General features: G+C 43.2%; 2 gene segments (V, D, J or C); both read left to right on the top strand.

Annotated features, from left to right (window-relative positions):
- The window catches only part of LOC136118299 (T cell receptor delta constant-like), a 193,163-nt gene extending 183,657 nt beyond the window's left edge, over positions 1–9,506 (top strand). The window contains 4 exon segments of the C gene segment in view: positions 3,081–3,125; positions 8,075–8,353; positions 8,958–9,029; positions 9,394–9,506. Of these exon segments, the coding sequence occupies positions 3,081–3,125; positions 8,075–8,353; positions 8,958–9,029; positions 9,394–9,506 (509 nt within the window).
- Positions 1–25,658, top strand: part of LOC136118300 (T-cell receptor alpha chain constant-like) — a 334,856-nt gene that overhangs the window by 230,100 nt on the left and 79,098 nt on the right.

Genomic DNA, 25,658 nt, shown 5'->3' with positions numbered 1-25,658 from the left:
TATATACACTAATATGTATAAAATGGATAACTAACAAGAACCTGCTATATAAAAAGAGAAATAAAATAAAATTCAAAAAAAAAATATATATATATAGTAGTTTAGGTGGTAATAAGCCCTGTGAAGGAAAACAAAGCAGGGAAGAGGAATAGAGTATTAGTGGGAGGGGGCAGTATGCAATTTTTAACAGAGGGGTCACAGAAGGCCTCATTGGAAAAGGGACATTTGAGCAGAGACCCGAGGGGGTTACAGAGGGAGCCATGCAGGTTTCTGGAGGAAGAGCATTTCCAGGCAGAGGGAACACAAGCACTGCCTGGGGTGTGTGAAGGATACCAAGGAGGCCTGGTGGCGGGAGGAGAGTGAGTGACCTGGAGAGAATTTTTGTATGAGGTCAGGTTGGTAATGGAGAAAGGATGGCTTCTAAGTCACTGTAAGGACTTGGGCTTTTGGATTCTAGAGGGAAGGTTAGAGAAGGGAATGGCAGTCACACTTGACCTTGGGAAGAGACCAAGGGAGACAGAAACCTGGATTCCAATCCTCACCCTCAGCTTTAAGAAGTGGGCACTTTTATCCCAAACACCAAAGAAACAGGATTCTCTCCTCCCTCAGCAATCTCTCCCTACAACCCTGTCCCAGGGAGCTCTGAGCTTAGTGAAATTACATGCTCCTGCTTCAAGTAACACTTTTTACTCTAACACCAATAAGCACTGTACTTACACTGAGCATTTACAGAATGCTTTATATATACACCCTTTCATTTACTCTTACAACCTCCCAATACAGAAGACGGTATCCTTGTTTTATAAAGGAGGCAAATGAAGCTCAGTGACCTTAAGGAACTTGGCCAAGATTACACACTTAGTAAGTAAAAAACTGAGTTGAACTCGATTTCAGGTTATCTGACATCTCCCTACCTCACTGCAGCTGAGAAGCACTCTGCATTTTAGTGATTCTCAAAGTATGATATGCAATCCTGTATGGGCTGTAAACTGATCTGAAAATGCACTTTTTCTCCCTGTATTTTGTGAGTGACATACAAGCAATCTCACAGACACTGATTTTTACATATGACAGAGGCTAATCTAACTGTCCCTTCTAAGTGTAAGTATGCCATTGAAGCTTGCTCAAATTTGAAGTTCATGAACACGTTATTAAAATGTTCCAAAAACTCTAGTTCTATTTTATACTAAGTCTGGCTGCTGCACAGTGCCTGTCAATGATGTAAAGCTCTGACTGGATATGAAATGGAGTTCTCCTAAAAGGTTCTGAGTGGGGCCTGTCACTCACTAGATCTTGCCCCACCTAAGTGTAGCCAAGGGTTGACAATCACCCACTCTATGATCAACAGTCTACCTTCCTTTGCTCCTGATCTAAGAAACTCTTTTCCAACCTCTGTCGTTCAGAGCACAAATTCAGATTGTGACACGTGGCAAAAGCCTAGATTTCTATTTGACCCAGGAACCACCTCCTGCTTTGTTCTGAAGGGTAGCCCCCAAGACTGAGGAGAAAAGAGTTTAAGCAGATGAGACAGAAAATCCCATCCAATGACTATCACATGACTTGGCAACTGGGGGCAGGGTTGTGGTAAGAAAAAAGAAAGGCAGTTTTTAGACTGGGTTAATCAGCTGTGTATGATCTACTGATATTCGGCAAAGGAACCTATCTGAACGTTGAACCAAGTAAGTGACTCGTTGTTTTTCTTCTTTTGACCACTGTGTTTGGCAATTATCTTTGTTAAATATTTTCCCAACTCATCAGCTTGGGAAACACTTCTTAGGTTGTTGAAAATCCCTCCAGCAGGCAATTTAGCAAGGGATGGTTTGAGGGGCAGGGACTGAGTTTCTGATACAATCCAGGGTGGGTACATGCTGCAGTAGTCTTCTTGGTCCACTCTCCATCCAGGAGAGTTTTTGTGGCCTTCCCTCTACCTGACTAGCCTTAGTGAACCAGCTTACTTAATACCCGTGCATTCACCATTTACAGATCTGGGCAATGACCAGACCTGTACTACAGCACATCTAGTAAATATGAGGTGCAGTGGTGAGCATGTTAGACCAAGAGTTCAAAGACTGAGTTCCAATCCTCTTTGACGAGCTCTGTGACTTCACTGAACTCGAGTTTCCCTCTAGCTGGTACAAATGATTTCCCAGGTGTCTTCCAGCTTTAGCACACTAAGATCCTGGTTATCATCCAGACCAATTCTAAGGGACAATATAGTAGGAAAAGAGAGGAAGTCCAATGATGTGAATGTCTTATGACCCAGTGGGAATTCTGGGATTTAATGAAAAAAGATGCTGTGTCCATTACTAGTAATATGTCCATTACTTAGACTTTGTGTGACTTCAGGGGTTTTGACAAGTGACAGCTGAGGCTCCTTTCAGTCCTGTCATCTATTACTCTGGTTCAATGAATGGAATCTGGGGTCTGGAGACATGAGAGTCAGGCCCAGCTCAGCCACTATCTTAACCACCCTTAGCTCCAGTGACTTCCTCTGTAAGATAGATCTAATAATATCATCTCATGGAGTTTGTTACAGTAGTATTTTTTGAGGTAGTGTAAGCACAAGCCATTTGTAAGTAGTAAAGTACTTATAGAAATGGTAGTCATCTATGAGTATTAGCATCCTTTTAATAGACTCCAAGTCTTTTTCTTCAATGGCTCTTGGTCCAGCCATCATGTCCTTCCACCTCTAACTGAGGCATAGTCCTTTCTGATTGACTTGAACCTTACAGTTCAAGTTTCTGCTTACAATATGTTATGTTATGTTTCTGCTGACAATAGCCATTTGACAGTTAATTCCTTTTTCCCTGTGAAAATGTGATCCTGAAGCAAGATCTGGGGGTAAGAGATGACAGGTTTGAGGAGATAATAGCAGTAAACATAGGGACGTCCCTCAATGTCAACACTCAGAAGATAACACACATCAAAGAAGCTGCCAACATGAAATGCTTAGATCTCAGAAACCCTTGCAAAATTCTATGACTCTAGCTAACCCACCCCCTTCCAAACAGAAGCACTAGGCAGGGGGCAAATAGGTAGTAAGGTTTTTGGTCATGATGTCTGAAATGATGTGCTGACAGCACAACTCACCTTTGGAAACGGGACTCAACTCATCGTGGAACCGAGTAAGTTATGCATTTTATTTAGTGTGTATATTCCCTTGGAGTTGTGGCATAGTCCTGAATAAACGCAACTTCTTGAGAAGTTAGGAGGTTCTAAATGGGAAATCCATTGTTGTTGTTACAAAGAGCCAGGGGGAAACTGGAGGACAAATTCACTAGGTTTCTCTTAAGAAAATATTCTACGTATGCTTGGAAACTCTGTTCTGAGGATTAGTATTGATAAGTCTTCTACAACTGCTTAAATAAAGCCCTTGGTCAGGCTTCTGGTCCTCTGGTCAGGGACTGGGACCAGGGAAAAGGCAAGTTCTAGATAAGGAGAATCCACCGTTTATGAGGAAAAAGAGTCATGGTCACAGTGTAGGAAGAGGGAGGGTTAGAAAGAAGAAAAATATTATAAAAGAAGGAGTTAGATCAAAATAGCCTTCTCTGCCTCAGACGATAAAAGCCAATCTGCCCTTGTCTCTTTTTTGCTGAGAACTTGCATTAAATCATCTTGCCTGGCTCACACTAAATGTTCTCCAAGGTCCCATCCTTGTCTGGGTCTGCCGAGAACCGTAATGTGCACACCTCCCTTGTTAGCCCTGAATCTGAGGATTCTGTAAAGGTTCAGGAGCCCACATCCAAAGTAGAAACAGCCCCCAACTTCAAGACAATAGCGAAGTAGTGGTGCTCTCCTAGAGATATTGTCCACTGGCAGTCTGTTCCAGTGTTTGGAAATCCAGGGGTCATATTCAGGTAGTCTGGGTAGCTGCCAACAGTCAGTCACTGGGAGCAGTCCAGAGAACAGCAGTCTTTCAGATGCTTCCCAAAATGCCAAAACCAATGGGGCATTGGTTAGATTCTGATTTTGTTTATTTCAGAGGAAATAAAAAGTGGGGAAATATACATGAATGTGGGGAGGCGATCTGACAGTCCTGAAAGAGACTGGTAGTGTCAACGGGGTCTCTGTCTCTCAGAGGGTAATATAAACTTACAGGCATACTTGATTGCCCCTTGCTTCCAGGGAAATAGTGGAATTTGGTGAGTTTTCTTATCTTTGAAAGGAGACTAGAGCAATGAAAAGAAGGAAAGAAACAGAATCACGTTGTAACTGATTGCAGTCTGATTGATGTTGGGCAAATCGCATCTGAGCAAAAGGTGTTGTGTTTCATTTTCCCTTTAAATCATTTCCACTTGAGATTCAGAGTTATCTGCCGTGTTAGAATCAAATCTCTGAGGCTGTGCCTTTGGAAGTCTTCAGAGATGAAACTGATGCTTAGCCCCTCTGTCGAGATGCTGACCTGAGCTCTCCAGGGATACCCCAATTGCTTCTCTGGTTTTCTCTTCCTGCAGTGATCGAGTGTAATATGATGATATGAAGCTCAGGTAGGGGGGCTGAGAATTTCAAATCAAACCCCCAATCCTTAAAGTTTTGACAACATATAATGGCCCTATACAACCATCCTTCCCTTTGCCTAGCTCTAGCCCTAGATTCTTGATTTTTGGGTGATAAGACAGAGTAATCATCCTTAAGTTCTATTTCACATGATTACTCTGTCCTCCTGAGGCTTGTACCTAGATCCAGGCTCAAGAGAAATTATAAAACAAAAATAAGCAATCCAAAGCAAGCGCTGGCTTCTCTGACCTGTATCCATGACACGTAGCACCACTGGGCTCCCCTGTCAGCTACCAATTTCTTGTTCAACCCTCACGTCCTTAGAAAGCCTTTCCATGGACTCAGGGAATTAGAAAGTAGGTTTGTTGTTATTGTGAGACTCAGTCTGAGTGATGGGGAAGAAATTAGGTTTCTAATCAAAAAGGTGGACTGTGACCCAAGAGAAGGACCGGAATATGAGAACAAGATCTGTGTCTAAACCCTCCTCGGCCTAACATTCATTACAAGAAATGTCAATATTCAGTGCCCCATCCCTACTCCCAAGCTAATGTGTTCTTATTGGAGAGCCCTCCCAATAAACGGGATGTTAAATTTTCCATCCTGAAGGCAGCTCTTGGTCACCTGTCACCCTCTTCTCTTGCTCTGTCTCAGCCCTGTCCCCTGTCCCAGTGCTTCTTGGCTGGGGATTTCATGCTCACCTCCTTACCCAGCAGTTAAACTATTATTAGCTTCAAAGGGAACTGAGACTCTATGAGTTTGACCCCTGATCTAATAAAGGGCAGCTTTGTAGCTCTCTGACTGGTGGGGTCTCTAGGCTGGGACCCAGGCTGGAGAGGCAGGATACAGATGTTCTAGCCCAGGCCCCAGGGCCAGCCCCAGGCTGGTTACCTGTGAGGCAGCATCGCAATGTGCTCCTGGGACACCTGACAGATGTTTTCTGGAGCTGGCACCAAACTCTTCGTGGAGCCCCGTGAGTTGATTTTTTTCCATACATTTCTAGGGAGGAATTGACTCCTGGGACTAGGGTTGCCATCCAGTTTGCATTACATGAAAAAGTATAACTAGGAGATGGAGTAGTACAGATGGAGTGGGCCACAGTAAAGATATTAGGCTGAGTAGCTGAAGTAGCTCTGTAATTATTTTTACTTAAAAAAAACAAAAACTTATTTCTGAAATCTTCAGAGCAGCCCAGAAAGCACAAAGAAATCTAGAAGAATTATACTAATAGTTGGAGCATCAGGTGGAGGAGGGGCAGAGGCGCAAATTCTCCAAGGTGGTTGCTTCATCCCTAGGCATCCCTTTAGCTAAGCTGACTAGTGTGAATGACTTGTTGCCACCTGTAAAATGTCCGGCAGCTGGAAGATTTAGGAGAGAAATGGTCAACCTGGTCAGAGTAATCAGGTAGAGCAAACTTACCTGATTTGTGTTCAAGTTAAATCCCATATTGGCAGAGACCTTTGAAACTGTGAGTGACATTTGTTATCCATGTTGCGATGCTTGGGGAACCAGTAAGACACTCTATGAGAATCTAGAACATAGATGACTTCTAAGTTTATAAATTAAGAAAAACTGTTCAGGAAAGGTATACACTTCTTTTTGTATTGTTTACCAGCACATAACCTTAGCATTAGATGGGTACTCATAAAAAGAGAAAGTCTGAAAATAAAATAACAATTGCCCAAATAAATAGCACTTTGCAATACATGCTGAAATGTAATTATGTTTGTGGACCAAGGAGAAAGCCTGGAAATTCTCAAAAGATAAGTGATTACATCTTTAAATTTTAGACTACAATGTAGTGCAAATTTTATACAACTTCAAATTTTGGTTTAGGTCTAATATAAAATAGACTAGGTTACATAGGGCAACTATATTGTATGCATCCAATTTTTATTTTTTATTTTTTTGTGGTATGCGGGCCTCTCACTGTTGTGGCCTCTCCTGTTGCGGAGCACAGGCTCCAGATGCGCAAGCTCAGTGGCCATGGCTCACGGGCCTAGCCACTCCACGGCATGTGGGATCTTCCCAGACCGGGGCACGAACCCGTGTCCCCTGCATTGGCAGGTGGACTCTCAACCACTGCGCCACCAGGGAAGCCCTGCATCCCACTTTTTAAAAAAGGTTCAATTCAGTCAGATAGCCTTTTCTTTAGTTACCATGACACCAAAGAATGGGTTAAACACTTTACTTTCAAACAATTGTTTTGAACGGATAGACATTAATTGAGAAAGAGGATCTGAGAAAAATGTTTTACCAAACCAATGCATTATGCTGTATCTGAAATGCTGAGTAACAGATTCAGAGCACAATATCCTGAGTGTATGACCTTCTTCAGACATCTGTCTTGTTGATTATATCACATTATTCAAATTATTCAAGCCAGGTCTCTCCAGCCCAAAGTGATCATTAGCAACTGCCTTTGAAATTAGGTTTTTAAATCCCAAGCAAGGCTTAATTATCCAACTAAATCAGACTACGATTGGGTCACACTCTTAAGTAACGAAGGAGATAGGGTTATTTTGGTTTTGCTTTATAATGGACTAGTTTCCTTTCTCTATAACTCATTTTCAAGCTCCCTAGAAAATCAACTGGAATCCATCTCACCAAAGTCAGTATCATAAGAGAGAAATGCCACAGTTCTGGAGGGAGGTGACTGAGCAGAACGTGTGGTTTCCAAGCCGTTACTGCTGGGGTTATCGGTGTCTATTATCAGTGGCTTCAGCTATGCCGTGAAACAAAACAATGAAGGTTTTCTCCTTCCACGTTCCAGAAGAGCCCTTTGAAAAATCCCCAACCCCACTCTGGTTTTAAGGAAAGAAAAAGATGCATATACAGAGTAGCAGATAATGAGGCATGAAAGGAGAGAAGGCCAGGAGGAGACCCAATTATTGTAACCAGTGTTCCACAGCTCCACTTAGAACAAAACAAGAAGAAATGGGCTTAAACTAGTTTTATGTTCCTGAGGACTTCTGAGAATGATAGCTGTAATTCTCTGATTAAAGACTCAAAAGAAACTGTAGGGTGGTCCCTTACATAAGAATTCACCTGAAGGCAGAGAGATGGACCACTTAACTTTAGCAGATCCCTTCCAGTCCAAAAAATGGGGATGACACCCTGAAGTGACACAAACACCTCCATCCGCAGAGTGTTGGAACCAGTTATATAGTCCTTCTCAGACCTTGCCCTGATCTCATTCCAAGGGCTCATGCATTTAAAATAAACCAACTGATTCAGAGAGATTTTCAGCCTAACTGGATTGTCCAGAGGATTGTTTAATAAAACATAAATATTTGAAACTCAAAAGACTCAAAATACACTTCTTTGTATTTGTCATTTTCTATCTCTGCTCCCAGCCATATATCTCTTAGCAGCTCCTAACTAGAAGTCAAACTGCTGCATTTCATGTCTACTTCTCTTAGCCATCCTTTCATAGAGGTGCTAACAAGCTCAGGTCACTAACAGGATGCAGGAAAGTCTGGATTGTAGTGTTTGGCCCCAGAGGAATTGAGGAAAACATCATGGTTTAACTCCCACACATGGATAATCATCTCACAAAATAAATTGATTATATTTGCAGAAATTCAGGCTGTTGCCAACCCATCCGTTTTTGTCATGAAAAATGGGACGTATGTCACTTGTCTGGTGAAGGAGTTCTACCCCAAAGATGTAACTATAAGTCTGGAATCATCCAAGATAATAAGAGAATATGACCCTGCTATTGTCATCTCTCCCGGTGGGAGGTACAGTGCCGTCAAGCTTGGTCAGTATGGAGATCCAGATTCAGTGACATGTTCAGTTCAACATAACAAACAAACCTGGCGCTCTACTGACTTCAAACCAAAGAAAAATACTTCAGGTAGGTCCTATCTGGCCTGAAGGGGCTGTGATTGTGGGGAAGAAAAGTCAAGGGAAAGAGAAGTTAGAGTTGTAAACTCTTGACAGATCACTCTCAACATGGCGTCATGCTGGAAACAAGACTTAGGCTCAGACTCAAGACTTAGGCTAATTCCCATCATTGACTAGGAATTAAACTCTCTGCATCTCTGCACTGAAATCTAAGATAAAGCACATCTTATTTCATCCCCATCTCTCCTCTTCACCATCCCCTGTCTCCTTCATCCTAAAGACTCTAGGGTTGAAAATTCATGTGAGGTCTAATCTAGTGTGAATGCCATAACAAAGGGCAGTCCAGCTTATCATGGTATTAATTATTCTAGTTGTTCTTACAAATTAGAGGCATACCTGCATGTGGGCCTCATGGTACAATGGAAAAAAGTCTCAGGACAGGAAGTATGTTGACTGTGCAAATAGCTATAGGACCTTAACCAAGTCACTTCTCTGATCCTTAGTTTACTTACTTAAAGTCTAAGTAAGTAAAACCTGAAATCCAGTTGTAAAACCTGAAATACCTTAAGCCTCTCGGTTATCATTGTAACCCTGACCACTGCTGTTTGTTCCAGAAAATCCAAAGCCAAAGGAACCTGAAAACATCAATCAAACTCAAACTCCAGAGACCTGCTATGAGCCCCAAGGTTAGTTGAAACCAAAGGGCCAACTTCAGAATTGAGGTTAAAGCAAACTCTGTCATTGTCAGATGGGGCCCAAAATCATTCTATTTCAAAAGAAAACAAAAACCATACCTGAGCCCAGTTGATTCCCTCTGACTCTCTAAGCAGAGTTTGCCTGGCTGCAAGCATGGGTTTTTCCAAAGCTTGCCTTACTGGATGTGAATAGCAGCCTTAGGTCTCTGAAGGCTATCTGGCACCAAGCTGGGCTTCAGACCAGGAAGAATGATGGTGATTCAGGGCAGGCTGGTTTCGGTGCTGTGGGTCCAATTTCTGGAAGGAAATTTAGTCTCTTGCTGAAGCCACCATCTTCATTCTCATTCAATTGCAGTGCAAGCCGGGAAGGTGAACATGATGTCCCTTGCAGTGCTGGGGCTCCGAATGCTGTTTGCCAAGAGTGTTGCCATCAATTTTCTCTTGACTGCCAAGTTATTTTTCTTTTAAGGTAAGAACTAGCTGCTTCTTATTCCTACCTCCACCCAAACTATGCTGCACATGGAGGAAGGAGTTTAGGAATGGCAAGAAGCATTGAGAAAGGAAAAACACATAGAGACATATTATGATTTACTAAGGTGGACCTTTTCAGATACTCAGCATAACACCCCATCTCCTGTTAGCCTTTTATTTCAAGCCAGACTCAAAATTCATGTAATATAATATAATACCAGCCAATAATCCTCACCTCAAACTCAGGAGCTAAAAAAATTGGACCTAAACAGGAGAAATCTTTTTCTTTACTGCTAATTTTGTTTATATGGCCAAAGGACCATGGGCTTTTTGCAAGGCCGTCAGTAAAGCTTCACTTGAAGAATATTCAGGGGGAGCAGAACTTATCTTTGCCCAGACAAAGGGGATGTCAGCTCTCGATCCTTAATCATAGGACTCGATGTGTAGACCAGCCTATCTCTGGGATGAACCTATGTTCCCATCCTTAGTGAACAGCTCACTACTAGCCACTCAGGATGCATGCAAAGTTGAGGATGAGATGTGAATTATTTGCCTTTTACTTGCATTGCTTCTTCTGGTTATCTTAGACATGAAATTTGACCCGGGGCTTAGGTTTGCCTATGTCACTAACTCACTATGTTACCTAGGCCAGGTTGCTTCACCTCTCTGGGCCTGGGTTATGACATCTGTAAAACAAAGGAGCGAAGAAGAACTAAAGGAGAGCAGATGGGTTTTATGACTTGTGCCAACATAGATAAACTGATAGTGACTAGCTGAACTATCACCATGTGTAGAAGGGAAATGTGCCAGGATATATTAGTGATGTCTGCAACGGTACAACCACAGCAAGTACTGGCCATCCCCAGGACTGCATGACTGCTATGATTCCTTCCAGCACTGACAGTCTATGATTCTATAACCCTGACAATTTTCCTTCACTTGCAGGCTGACCGGCATGAGAAGGCTACACGCCCTAAAAGAAATCAAAAGCCTACAGAGGTGCTATCTCCTAGGCTTTCAACTTCCTGGTGGTTTAAGTTGACCTGTCCCAGCCTTGCTTAAATGGCTGTTTCCCAAACCAGTTTTCCTTTAAAGGCAACAAACCCAGCTTATCCTTCAGCCTGATGAAAGACAGAAGTCCTGGAGAGTGGGGGCTTATGGTCCCAACTGTTTTACATGTTGCTTTATAAAAGGATATAGAGATATGAAGGTATATAGAACACATTTTTTTTCCTACAACTGACACACTTTGAAAATGGTGTTTTGTTCCTTTGACTTTCTTTGCCTCCAGAAGTAGAAAGCAGGAGCCATCGGGTTCCTAGCTCCATTCTCCAAGAGGAAAATAGATCCTGGGCTTCTTCCGAAACATAAAAGGCTCTGCTCAACCCAGCACTAGGTTTGCCCCAAACTAGCGTTCTCATCCACAAAGGCACTTTCTGCTTTTCCTAGTATTTGACAAACAAAACTACATTTGACTTCCTAACACTCTCTGCCCAGGCAATGGGGTTTCTCCAATCTCATCTAAATACTCTCAGAGTTATTAGCAGAGATCAGAGTAAAATGCAGAGGAAATGGGTTTCTCTCTATTAATTGATTTAACGAACATGAATTACTCCAAGTTCTAGGCACTGTACTGAGGGTGCAAAAATACGTAAGATGTGGGTCTTGCTTTCAAGCAACTCATTGTGCAAGTGTTCTGGGAGGGAGGGACAGGAATGAGACCCCGAGATTTCCCCTGTAAGAACAGTGTCTTCATGACCCCCTGCCTGCCCATCCATGCCCAGGAAGTTTGAAGGCACTGGACCTTTGGTATTGATGGTTTTCTGCCATTCTTCTTTGTCTCTATTGCATGTATTAAAGTGCATTGTGTGTGCCTTGCTTCTGGCTTTCCTCATTGCGGACCATCGCAGGGGGTAAGGGGAGCTGTGAATTCACTGGTAGTCAGACAAAAACCACACTGAGTTTATAGGTCACACCACAGCTTCCTGGGCCCCCAGCCTGCAGGCTCCTGCCTCGGGGACCCACCCCTGGGTTTCCTGCTACTCCAACATCAGCGTCCCTGGTGTGGCCTCTGAGCTCTGCTCCTCCCACCTCAGCAAGGCCAGCTTTTTCCGGGTGCACAAACCCAGGTAGCAAAAGTCTAGCAACCGAGCACTGTGGGTTCCTCAGCACCTATGTGGGCTGTCAGGCGGGGGCTCATGAGGTTACAAGTGAAAGAGCAACGTTCATCCACAACTGCCCCATCTTTGCCATCTGCAGACTCCCATGTCACGTCCTCACAACCCAAACCAAAGAAAGGAGGCAGTGGCATTCTGAGTCAATGAGTTTGGGACAATCTAGATGGATAAGCCAGGTCCATCCAGGGGAAAACTATTAAAAGATTCCACACATCTTCACCTCATGTGCATCAAGAATGCCTGTTTCCAAAACATTCCCATCTGTTACCTTGGGCCATTCTTAAGAATGTATCTCTGAAGTTGCTAAGAACAAAACAACACATCCTCATTTTTCAGATGGAAAAAAATATGTCCCCCAGAAAAGGTATGTACCTTGTTCAAGGTTATTCAGAGAGGCAGCGATATTTCTGGGAGCAGAACAAAGTTATCAGGAGTGCCAGCCCCAAGTTCCTTCTACAAGAGCACAGCACGTCCCTGAGACAGGGAAGAGGGCTTGTTTTGAAGTTCAGCTGGGCTGAACTTCAGGATAGTCCTATACATAGCATATGAATGAGCCACCCTCTGGCCTACTTTGATCATCAGCGAAAGGCATCCTAGTATTTTAAAGAACCACGAATTTCTTCCACCAAAAGGATGCTCCTGAAAAGATTTAAGGCAGGAGCCATAGGGGATTGCGGCTGCCTTCTGGTGTGGAAACCATGCTATCGTGGATTATAGTTTTCCAGAGCTTTCACGTGTAGAATCTCATGTGACCCCAAAGGAGTCTCCAGGAGATTAGTACACACGCTCAGTAGGTGGCAGAACAGAAGCCCCGGAGGCTGAGTCATTTGGCCTGATCCTTTGGCTCCCTCACGCGTGTCTTTTCCATCCCTCTCTATAGCGACTGCTTTCCACCTGCCTGTGTTGAAGCCCAGATATACTGCTGCCCAAGCCACCTACTGATACAACCTCCTAGGGTGCAGCTGCAAGGGAGCCCCCAGAAGTGCAGCCCCACACCCCTGGCTCTGTCATTAACCAGATCAGCGACCTTCCAAATGTCCCTCACTTCTCTGGGCTTCAGTGCTTTCCCTATAAAATACCGTCTAAGGCTTCTACTGTTTCTAAGATTACATCTAATAACTCTAATAGTTGTTTTAAGGAAGACACCCACAGAAGTAGAGGAAGGAGGGATGGAATCCCAGGGCCGAGGGTATATCTATTTTTGACATCACATTGTTGGTTTCCCCTGGAGGTAATTCTCTCCCCTGGGGATACCACTGAGCTCCAAACTCAGGGCCTTTGAAGCTGGGATTCTGGTGTTCACAGACAGCTTTCTGGGAATATCTCAGTGCTCTTCAGTGAAAGAAAAATGTTCTCCAAACCCAGTAAGTAAAATGGAGGTGCCAAAGAGAATCCAGGAGAAATAAGGTGGCTGTACAAGAAGATGCAAATGAAAGGTAAACCAGGGAAATTTTTTAAAGTAAGTAACTTTGTGTCCAATTTGAGTCTTAAAAGGGAACAGGCCAATTCACAGCAATGGATGAATGATGGAGACTAAAATAAAGACACTTCCGAAAGGCTCTCCTGAAGTTGGCCCTTAACCAGCCCCATCCTGATACGCTCCCAGCGCATGCAGCACATCCTTGTCAAGCCCTGCTCTGTATCAGGCACGACCTGGGCACCAGAGTCTCTCAGACGTGCAGTCTCCCTTCCCCACCACGGGCACTCGGGCAGCCAGGGCCCTCTGTGTCAGAAGTGGGGAGATGTCTGCTCCATCGGAAGCCAGGGTGCTCCCCTGGATGTGACCAGGCCTTTTCTTATCTGGAAGACATGTTAGGGCACCTCTAAAGGCCAGACTGGACCACAGAATGACAGGGAAGAAGGATGCTGTGTCCAAGGACATGAGCTGTCCAGAGAGGCAGCTCTGCCAGGCTGTGCCCAGGGGTTTGTGCGCAGACTTCCTGGACACCTGCAACACCGTGGGAGCGCAAGCCACAGTAGTAAGTGGCACCGTCTTCAGGCCTCACTGAGGAGATCACCAAGTGGAAGGTTTTGTGGGTCAGGCTGTGCTGCATGGAAAATCTACCCCGAGCAAGAGCTGCATCATGGGATTTAATGTTATTCCTGTGCAGGACAAACTAGAAGGAACGATCTGGTCTTATTTGGTACCAGTATAAGTCTGGATCTAAGTATGTGGTTTGGAAAATGCATTGTAGTGTCACCTCACTGCCACTCACCACTATCTGCTCCTGGGAGATCTGGGTCACTTGGTTACACAGCACGTCCTTGTCTGTGAAGAGAAAAAAATAAGCAAACAGTGAAGTCTTACACTCTGCAGGCACTGGGTCCAGCACAGGCCCATCCGGAGGGAACCCAATGGGCAGAGGCAGGGGAAAGACACAGAGATGAAAATTAAAGGCAGAAAATAACTGGAAAATCCAGTGTGAATGAGAAAGAGCCCAAGCCTTCGAAAGTAAGAAAAAGGGAAACGGGTGATAGAACGAGCAGGACATAACAATGAGTGTACTTAACAGAAAAACAAAAGGCTGAAGCCCACAAGAAGAATCATCTTCTTTTCATATCAGGGAGGAGGATATAGAATAAAACTGGGCTCCTTAAATCTCTGAGACCGTCTCAGTGCTTCTGAAGGGAAGGAGATGGGAGGGAAGTGAGGGGAGCAGGGCAGCCCTGACGGTCACGTGACTGAATTAGCTGTAATTCTCTGGGGCGCATGCTTCCAACCCAGGAAAAGTTGTTATTGTTTTTGTGGTCCTCAATCCATCCTGTACTAATCTTTTTGTAAAACACAATGAAAATGAATTAGTTTTTAAAAAAGAAAGAGAGACTGCAAGTCCAATGATCACATACTTCGATATCAAATTGCCCTAAAAGTGGCTTATCCTCCATTTCCGCATCCTCTGGTCACAGACCGGGTACCAGTCCAGGATCGCACTTTGAGTAGCACTGTCACACAGCACTAGCACAGCTGCACACACCTGGAGTACTCTATACATGGGATAAATGAATGGGGACCTTAACCTAGTCTTACATATTTGTGTAAAAAGAAAAAGGAGAGGGTTGGATGAGGTCATTTCTAAAATCTGCCCTAGCCCTGAATTCTAGAACTCTTTTATTTTTGTTGTTGTTATGTTTTTTGGGGTTTTTTAATACAATTTTTAAATGTTGCACTCCACTGACAGTTACTACAAAATATTGAACTCTTCTATTTCTCATGCTTGAGGGAGTGCTGTGGTCCTGAGAACGCTCACTACACTTCCCACAGCTTGATTTCCATCTCTCCCTCTGCAGCACACACTTGGCTCCAGCTGGAAACTTCTGCCCCCCGGAAGCAGACCTTCCCAGTGGGTGAACTGCCGTGAGTGGGTTACAGGTTCTCTGAGACAGTGCTCACAGTGGACACTGGGACCTGGGGTGGCTGGAGCCCCTGAGGCCAGCCCCTCCCGGCTACATTTCAATACAAATATTGTCTTCTGGGTAAGCCAAGACATGACAACTGCTGGGAAGCACTGCCCTAAAAAACAGAAGACCAACTGGCTCCCCCAAACCTAGGAGTGTTTCTAGGAGTACTTCTGGAGTTCCTTTGTTTCCCTGGTCCCTCACCTCCAATTCGTCAGGAAGGCCTGTCAGTTGCACCATGAAGTGTGGCTCCAGTGTATCCACTTCTCTCCACCACCACTCCCACCACCTCCCACCAACACCACCATCTCTTGTCAGGACTACGGCAATAACGCCCCTTGTCAGGTCCCCTTGCTTCTGCCCTTGCCCCTGGACCATCTCCTCTGCAGGTCTTTATAAAATGTAAATATCATGATGCCAGCAGGGCCTCCCTTCCTGGGCCTGTGACCCACTGCACATGGTGGGATCTCTGCCCTCTGTCCAATCTCCCTGCACGTCCTCTCCTGCCTCTGTCACTCCCCTTCAGCAGCTGTGGCCTTCCTCTGCTCCTCTACCTGCCTCCCTCTTCTAGGTCCCTGAAACTCTGCTTCCAGGTTTTCACAAATCTCAGCTCAAAGAGGCTTTCCCTGGCAAGTAAATCAGTCACTCACCTGGGTACCCAGAGTCACCCTCGATTCCACCTCTTATTTTCCCTCACATCACTATTTGTCATCATCAGGTTTCCACATGTTTATTATTTGTCTTTCCCTTCTCACCCCATATACACATACACATACACCATCATGTAAGCTGCATGAAGGCAGGGCCTTGCTTATCTGTTCACTGATCTGTCCCAGTCCCTAGGACTGTGTCTGCCATGTAATTGACAACCAACAAATATTTGTGGACAAAGGAATATAACTTTGTCCACTTAAAAACTCACCAACGGCATGGATACGTTTGCCGAATTTGTTTTAAATTTTTTTTATCAAAGTATAGTTGATTTACAGTGTTGTGTTAGTTTCTGGTATGCAACAGTGATTCAGTTTTATATATATATATATATATATATATATATATATATTTTTTTTTTTTTTCATATTCTTTTCCATTATGCATTATTACAGTGTACTGAATATAGTTCCCTGTGCTATACAGTATGACCTTGTTGTTTATCTATTTTATATATAGTGGTTTGTATCTGCTAATCCCAACTCCTAATTTATCCCTCCCCCAACCCCTTTCCCCTTTGGTAACCACAAATTTGTTTTTTATGTCTGTGAATCTGTTTCTCTTTCATAAATAAGTTTACTTTTGTCATTTTTTAGATTCCACATTTAAGTGATATCACATGATATTTGTCTTTTTCTGACTTACTACACTTAGTATGATAATCTCTAGGTCTATCAATGTTGCTGCAAATGGCATTATTTCACCCTTTTTTATGACTGAGTAGTATATGTATATATATATATATATATATATATATCACATCTTCTTTATCCATTTTCTGTTGATGGACATTAAGGTTGCTTCCATGTCTTGCCTATTGTAAATAGTAAGGTTGCCAGATTTAGTGAATAAAAACACAGGACACCCAGTTAAGTTTGCATTTCAAATGAAAAACAAAAAAACTTTTTAGTAATAACTGGGACTTGCCATATTTGGGATATATTTACTCTAAAAAGGTATTCGTTGTTTATCTGAAATTCAAATTTCACTGGAAATTTTGCATTTTATCTGGCAGGCCTTGTCGTGAAGATTAGCAAAAGTGCACACCAGGAAGTCTGCAGCCCCGGTGTGAGCATCCCCAGGCCCCCGGCTGTGGAAGAGGCAGGGTCAGCAACGGGGCTGCTCTGTCTGATCAGCTGCTGCCAGGCCTGCACGGCCCCCCTGCAGGCAGGTGTCCCCTCTCAAAGGCACCAGCCCCTCTGCTGGGGAGAAGGCCACTTCAGAACTTCCCACTCTCAGATATTCACGGGCTCTAGCAGCCCCCAGTCAGTCTCTGGGGGTCTGTCCTTGTTCTAAAGGTGTTGCCAGGCATGATATTCATGAGAGCTGAGTGATCCCTTCCTGATCTAGGCAGTATAACAGTTAACAAATTAAACTGCTGCTCCTCTTCTGATGGCCCAACCTCAGTTACATCTGCCCATACCCGAGAACAGAGGAAAGGGCTCCAAAACCCTCACTCAGAGGGACAAGCCCTCTCCCTAATCCTTCACATGGAGACCTCCTTGGGTGGCACATCATGAAACTCCCCACCATGATGTCCTTCCAACACTCCTTGAAAGGCATCCCTTCAGGAAGGGCACTTCTCAGAACAGCAGTGCAGTGTCATGGTTAAGGAGTGGGGTTCCGGATCCAGACTGCTTGGGTTCCTATCAGCTCCAGCATGTACTTGCTGTGTGACCCCAAACACGACCTAACCCCTCCAAGCCTCACTTTCTCCATTTGTAAAATGAAGATAATAATAATACCTTTTTCACAGGACTGTTGGATAATTAAATGAAATAACACATGCAATACACCCAGCAAGTGATCTAAGAACGCTAGGCATTGCTGTTGCTATTGTCATTTTTATGAAATAGACTGATGAATAAATTTCCTAAGAGCTTGAGTCTCATCAAAGACGTTCAGAAATAAGATGCTGAGTAAATCTAAAATATAAAGTTGTGAAATCTGGCAAAAAAAAAACCCAAATCATGTTGTATCAATCGATGGCAAAAAAAAGTGACTCACATCTTTCATTTGCTGTCATTGCGTCATAGAGCTCTGCACTCTCCCGAGACCTGAGCCAGCTGTGCTCATCCCAAACCCCTAAGAGCACTGGGAACATGGGAAATGAGCCTGCTAGCCCACTGTCCTATGTCTTCCAAAGGTTTCAACAGGCTTGTTCATGGGAGAGCACAATGTACAAGAGACTGACCGCCAGTTTAGGGCTAAGAGAGACTCAAGATTTAATGATCTATTACAGACGTATTGTCCTTGAACTTCCCTACCCCATCTCCCTTAAACCTATTAATGTCTGCATCTGAGCAGTTCCCGCAGTCAGTGAGCGCCCTGGGCTCACTTTCATTAGCCCGAAACCACCACTCAACAGAGGCCTTCAGAGGCTTCCGGGAAGATGGCGGAAGAGTAAGACGCGGAGATCACCTTCCTCCCCACAGATACACCAGAAATACATCTACACGTGGAACAACTCCTACAGAACACCTACTGAACGCTGGCAGAAGACCTCAGACCTCCCAAAAGGCAAGATACCCCCCACGTACCTGGGTAGGTAAAAAGAAAAAAGAATAAACAGAGACAAAAGGATAGGGACGGGACCTGCACCAGTGGGAGGGAGCTGTGAAGGAGGAAAAGCTTCCACACACTAGGGAGCCCCTTCGCGGGCGGAGACTGCGGGTGGCGGAGGGGGAAGGCTTCGGAGCCGCGGAGGAGAGCGCAGCAACAGGGGTGCGGAGGGAAAAGCGGTGAGATTCCCGCACAGAGGATCAGGGCCGACCGGCACTCACCAGGCCAAGAGGTTTGTCTGCTCACCCGCCGGGGCGGGCGGGGCTGGGAGTTGAGGCTCGGGCTTCGGTCAGAGCGCCGGGAGAGGACTGGGGTTGGCGGCGTGAACACAGCCTGCAGGGGGTTAGTGCGCCACGGATAGCCGGGAGGGAGTCCTGGGAAAAGTCTGGACCTGCCGAAGAGGCAAGAGACTTTTTCTTCCCTCTTTGTTTCCTGGTGCGCGAGGAGAGGGGATTAAGAGCGCTGCTTAAAGGACCTCCAGAGACGGGCGCGAGCCGCGGATAAAAGCGCGGACCCCAGAGACTGGCAGGACACGCTAAGGCTGCTGCTGCCGCCACCAAGAAGCCTGTATGAGAGCACAGGTCACTATCCACACCCCCCTGCCGGGGAGCCTGTGCAGCCCGCCACTGCCAGGGTCCCGGGATCCAGGGACAACGCCCCCGGAAGAACGCACGCCGCGCCTCGTGCAGGCTTGCCCCGCCCTACGTGCCCCTCCCTCCCGCCCGCCTGAGTGAGCCGGAGCCCTCGAATCAGCGGCTCCTTTAACCCCGTCCTGTCTGAGCGAAGAACAGACGCCCTCTGGCGACCTACACGCAGAGGTGGGGCCAAATCCAAAGCTGAGACCCTGGGAGCTGTGAGAACAAAGAAGAGAAAGGGAAATCTCTGCCATTAGCCTCAGAAGCAGCGGATTAAAGCTCCACAATCAACTTGATGTACCCTGCATCTGTGGAATACATGAATAGACAAAGAATCATCCCAAATTAAGGAGGTGGGCTTTGAGAACAAGATCTATGATTTTTTTCCCCTTTTCCTCTTTTTGTGAGTGTGTATGTGTATGCTTCTGTGTGAGATTTTGTCTGTATAGCTTTGCTTCCACCATTTGTCCTAGGGTTCTGTCTGTTTTTTTTTTTTTTAATTTTTTTTCTTAATAATTATTTTTTATTGTAAAAACTTTATTTTATTTAACTTTATCTTCTTTCTTTCTTTCTTTCTTTCTTTCTTTCCTTCCTTCCCTCATTTAGACAACGAATCATCCCAAATTGAGGAGATGGACTTTGAGAGCAAGATTTATGATTTTTTTCCCCTTTTCCTCTTTTTGTGAGTGTGTATGTGTATGCTTCTGTGTGAGATTTTGTCTGTATAGCTTTGCTTCCACCATTTGTCCTAGGGTTCTATCCGTCCTTTTTTTCTCTTAATATTTTTTTATTTTAATACCTTTATTATATTATATCTTACTTTATTTTATCTTCCTTCTTTCTTTTTTTCCTTCCTTCCCTCCTTCCTTCCTTCCTCCCTCCCTCCCTTCTTTCTTTCTTTCTACTTCTACTAATTCTTTCTTTCTACTTTTTCTCCCTTTTATTCTGAGCCATGTGGATGAAAGGCTCTTGGTGCTGCAGCCAGGAGTCAGTGCTGTGCCTCTGAGGTGGGAGAGCCAACTTCAGGACACTGGTCCACAAGAGACCTCCCAGCTCCACATAATATCAAATGGCGAAAATCTCCCAGAGATCTCCATCTCAACACCAGCACCCAGCTTCACTCAACGACCAGCAAGCTACAGTGCTGGACATCGTATGCCAAACAACTAGCAAGATAGGAACACAACCCCACCTATTAGCAGAGAGGCTGCCTAAAATCATAATAAGTCCCCAGACACCCCAAAACACACCACCAGACGTGGACCTGCCCACCAGAAACACAAGATCCAGCCTCATCCACCAGAACACAGGCACTAGTCCCCTCCACCAGGAAGCCTACACAATCCACTGAACTAACCTTAGCCACTGGGGACAGACACCAAAAACAATGGGAACTACGAACCTGCAGCCTGCAAAAAGGAGACCACAAACACAATAAGATAAGCAAACTGAGAATACAGAAAAACACACAGCAGATGAAGGAGCAAGATAAACCCCACCAGACCTAACAAATGAAGAGGAAATAGGCAGTCTACCTGAAAAAGAATTCAGAATAATGATAGTAAAGACAATCCAAAATCTTGAAAATAGAATAGACAAAATGCAAGAAACATTTAACAAGGACCTAGAAGAACTAAAGATGAAACAAACAATTATGAACAGCACAATAAATGAAATTAAAAATACTCTAGATGGGATCAATACCAGAATAACTGAGGCAGAAGAATGGATAAGTGACCTGGAAGATAAAATCGTGGAAATAACTACTGCAGAGCAGAATAAAGAAAAAAGAATGAAAAGAACTGGGAAAGTCTCAGAGACCTCTGGGACAACATTAAATGCACCAACATTTAAATTATAGGGATTCCAGAAGAAGAAGAGAAAAAGAAAGGGACTGAGAAAATATTTGAAGAGATTATAGATGAAAACTTCCCTAATATGGAAAAGGAAATAGTTAATCAAGTCCAGGAAGCACAGAGAGTCCCATACAGGATAAATCCAAGGAGAAATGCGCCAAGATACATATTAATCAAACTGTCAAAAATTAAATACAAAGAAAACGTATTAAAAGCAGCAAGGGAAAAACAACAAATAACACACAAGGGAATCCCCATAAGGTTAAAAGCTGATCTTTCAGCAGAAACTCTGCAAGCCAGAAGGGACTGGCAGGACATATTTAAAGTGACAAAGGAGAAAAACCTGCAACCAAGATTACTCTACCCAGCAAGGATCTCATTCAGATTTGATGGAGAAATTAAAACCTTTACAGACAAGCAAAAGCTGAGAGAGTTCAGCACCACCAAACCAGGTTTACAACAACTGCTAAAGGAACTTCTCTAGGCAAGAAACACAAGAGAAGGAAAAGACCTACAATAACGAACCCAAAACAATTAAGAAAATGGGGGGCTTCCCAGGTGGCGCAGTGGTTGAGAGTCCGCCTGCCAATGCAGGGGACGCGGGTTCATGCCCTGGTCTGGGAAGATCCCACATGCCGCGGAGCGGCTGGGCCCGTGAGCCATGGCCACTGAGCCTGCACGTCCGGAGCCTGTGCTCCACAACGGGAGAGGCCACAACAGTGGGAGGCCCACATACCAGGAAAGAAAAAAAAAAAGAAAGAAAATGGGAATAGGAACATACATATCAATAATTACTTTAAATGTAAATAGACTAAATGCTCCCACCAAAAGACACAGATTGGCTGAATGGATACAAAAACAATACCCATATATTTGCTGTCTACAAGAGACCCACTTCAGACCTAGAGACACATACACACTGAAAGTAAGGGGATGGAAAAAGATATTTCATGCAAATATAAACCAAAAGAAAGCTGGAGTAGCAATTCTCATATCAGACAAAATAGACTTTAAAATAAAGACTATTAGAAGAGACAAGAAGGACACTACATAATGATCAACGGATCAATCCAAGAAGAAGATATAACAATTGTAAATATTTATGCACCCAACATAGGAGCACCTCAACACATAAGGCAAATACTAACAGCCATAAAAGGGGAAATCGACAGTAACACATTCATACTAGGAGACTTTAACACCCCACTTTCACCAATGGACAGATCATCCAAAATGAAAATAAATAAGGAAACACAAGCTTTAAATGATACATTAAACAAGATGGACTTAATTGATATTTATAGGACATCCATCCAAAAACAACAGAATACATATTTTTCTCAAGTGCTCATGGAACATTCTCCAGGATAGATCATATCTTGGGTCACAAATCAAGCCTTGGTAAATTTAAGAAAATTGAAATTGTATCAAGTATCTTTTCCGACCACAACACTATGAGACTAGATATCAATTACAGGAAAAGATCTGTAAAAAATACAAACACATGGAGGCTAAACAATACACTACTTAATAACGAAGTGATCACTGAAGAAATCAAAGAGGAAATAAAAAAATACCTAGAAACAAATGACAATGGAGAAACGATGATGCAAAATCTATGGGATGCAGCAAAAGCAGTTCTAAGAGGGAAGTTTATAGCAATACAATCCCACCTTAAGAAACAGGAAACATCTCGAATAAACAACCTAACCTTGCACCTAAAGCAATTAGAGAAAGAAGAACAAAAAAATCCCAAAGTTAGCAGAAGGAAAGAAATAAAAATCAGATCAGAAATAAATGAAAAAGAAATGAAGGAAATGATAGCAAAGATCAATAAAACCAAAAGCTGGTTCTTTGAGAAGACAAACAAAATTGATAAACCATTAGCCAGACTCATCAAGAAATAAAGGGAGAAGACTCAAATCAATAGAATTAGAAATGAAAAAGGAGAAGTAACAACTGACACTACAGAAATACAAAAGGTCATGAGAGATTACTACAAGCAACTCTATGCCAATAAAATGGACAACCTGGAAGAAATGGACAAATTCTTAGAACTGCACAACCTGCCAAGACTGAATCAGGAAGAAATAGAAAATATGAACAGACCAATCACAAGCACTGAAATTGAAACTGTGATTAAAAATCTTCCAACAAACAAAACCCCAGGACCAGATGGCTTCACAGGTGAATTCTATCAAACATTTAGAGAAGAGCTAACACCCATCCTTCTCAAACTCTTCCAAAATATAGCAGAGGGAGGAACACTCCCAAACTCATCCTACGAGGCCACCATCACCCTGATACCAAAACCAGACAAGGATGTCACAAAGATAGAAAACTATAGGCCAATATCACTGATGAACATAGATGCAAAAATCCTCAACAAAATACTAGCAAACAGAATCCAACAGCACATTAAACGGATCATACATCATGATCAAGTGGGGTTTATTCCAGGAATGCAAGGATCCTTCAATATATGCAAATAAATCAACGTGATACACCATATTAACAAATTGAAGGAGAAAAACCATATGATCATCTCAATAGTTGCAGAGAAAGCTTTCGACAAAATTCAACACCCATTTATGATAAAAACCCTGCAGAAAGTAGGCATAGAGGGAACTTTCCTCAACATAATAAAGGCCATATATGACAAACCCATAGCCAACATCGTCCTCAATGGTGAAAAACTGAAAGCATTTCCACTAAGACCAGGAACAAGACAAGGTTGCCCACTCTCACCACTCTTATTCAACAGAGTTTTGGAAGTTTTAGCCACAGCAATCAGAGAAGAAAAGGAAATAAAAGGAATCCAAATCAGAAAAGAAGAAGTAAAGCTGTCACTGTTTGCAGATGACATAATACTATACATAGAGAATCCTAAAGATGCTACCAGAAAACTACTAGAGCTAATCAATGAATTTGGTAAAGTAGAAGGATACAAAATTAATGCACAGACATCTCTGGCATTCTTATACAGTAATGATGAAAAATCTGAAAGTGAAATCAAGAAAACACTTCCATTTACCATTGCAACAAACAGAATAAAATATCTAGGAATAAACCTACCTAAGGAGACAAAAGACCTGTATGCAGAAAATTATAAGATACTGATGAAAGAAATTAAAGATGATACAAATAGATGGAGAGATATGCCATGTTCTTGGATTGGAAGAATCAACATTGTGAAAATGACTCTACTACCCAAAGCAATCTACAGATTCAGTGCAATCCCTATCAAACTACGACTGGGATTTTTCACAGAACTAGAACAAAAAATTTCACAATTTGTATGGAAACACAAAAGACCCCAAATAGCCAAAGCCATCTTGAGAACGAAAAAAGGAGCTGGAGGAATCAGGCTCCCTGACTTCAGACTATACTACAAAGCTACAGTAATCAAGACAGTATGGTACTGGCACAAAAACAGAAAGATAGATCAATGGAACAGGATAGAAAGCCCAGAGATAAACCCATGCACATATGGTCACCTTATCTTTGATAAAGGAGGCAGGAATGTACAGTGGAGAAAGGACAGGCTCTTCAATAAGTGGTGCTGGGAAAGCTGGACAGCTACATGTAAAAGTATGAGATTAGATCACTCCCTAACACCATACACAAAAATAAGCCCAAAGTGGATTAAAGACCTAAATGTAAGGCCAGAAACTATCAAACTCTTAGAGGAAAACATAGGCAGAACACTCTATGACATAAATCACAGCAAGATCCTTTTTGAACCACCTCCTACAGAAATGGAAAGAAAATCAAAAATAAACAAATGGGACCTAATGAAACTTCAAAGCTTTTGCACAGCAAAGGAAACCATAAACAAGACCAAAGACAACCCTCAGAATGGGAGAAAATATTTGCAAATGAAGCAACTGATAAAGGATTAATCTCCAAAATTTATAAGCAGCTCATGCAGCTCAGTAACAAAAAAACAAACAATCCAATCCAAAAATGGGCAGAAGACCTAAATAGACATTTCTCCAAAGAAGATGTACAGACTACCAACAAACACATGAACGAATGCTTAACATCATTAATCATTAGAGAAATGCAAATCAAAACTACAATGAGATATCATCTCACACCAGTCAGAATGGCCATCATCAAAACATCTAGAAACAATAAATGCTGGAGAGGGTGTGGAGAAAAGGGAACCCTCTTGCACTGTTGGTGGGAATGTAAATTGATACAGCCACTGTGGAGAACAGTATGGAGGTTCCTTAAAAAACTACAAATAGAACTACGATATGACCCAGCAATCCCACTACTGGGCATATACCCTGAGAAAACCATAATTCAAAAAGAGTCATGCACCAGAATGGTCATTGCAGCTCTATTTACAATAGCCCAGAGATGGAAACAACCTAAGTGTCCATCATTGGATGAATGGATAAAGAAGGTGTGGCACATATATAGAATGGAATATTACTCAGCCATAAAAAGAAACGAAATTGAGCTGTTTGTAATGAGGTGGATAGACCTAGAGTCTGTCATACAGAGTGAAGTAAGTCAGAAAGAGAAAGACAAATACCATATGCTAATGCATATATATGGAATTTTTTTAAAAAGTGTCATGAAGAACCTAGGGGTAAGACATGAATAAAGACACAGACCTACTAGAGAATGGACTTGAGGATATGGGGAGGGGGAAGGGTAAGCTGTGACAAAGCGAGAGACAGGCATCGACATATATATACTACCAAACGTAAGGTAGATAGCTAGTGGGAAGCAGCCACATAGCACAGGGAGATCAGCTTGGTGCTTTATGACCGCCTGGAGGGGTGGGATAGGGAGGGT

Source organism: Phocoena phocoena, chromosome 2 (assembly GCF_963924675.1).
Source record: "Phocoena phocoena chromosome 2, mPhoPho1.1, whole genome shotgun sequence".
NCBI lineage: Eukaryota > Metazoa > Chordata > Mammalia > Artiodactyla > Phocoenidae > Phocoena > Phocoena phocoena.
This window is presented reverse-complemented; position numbering and strand designations above follow the sequence as displayed.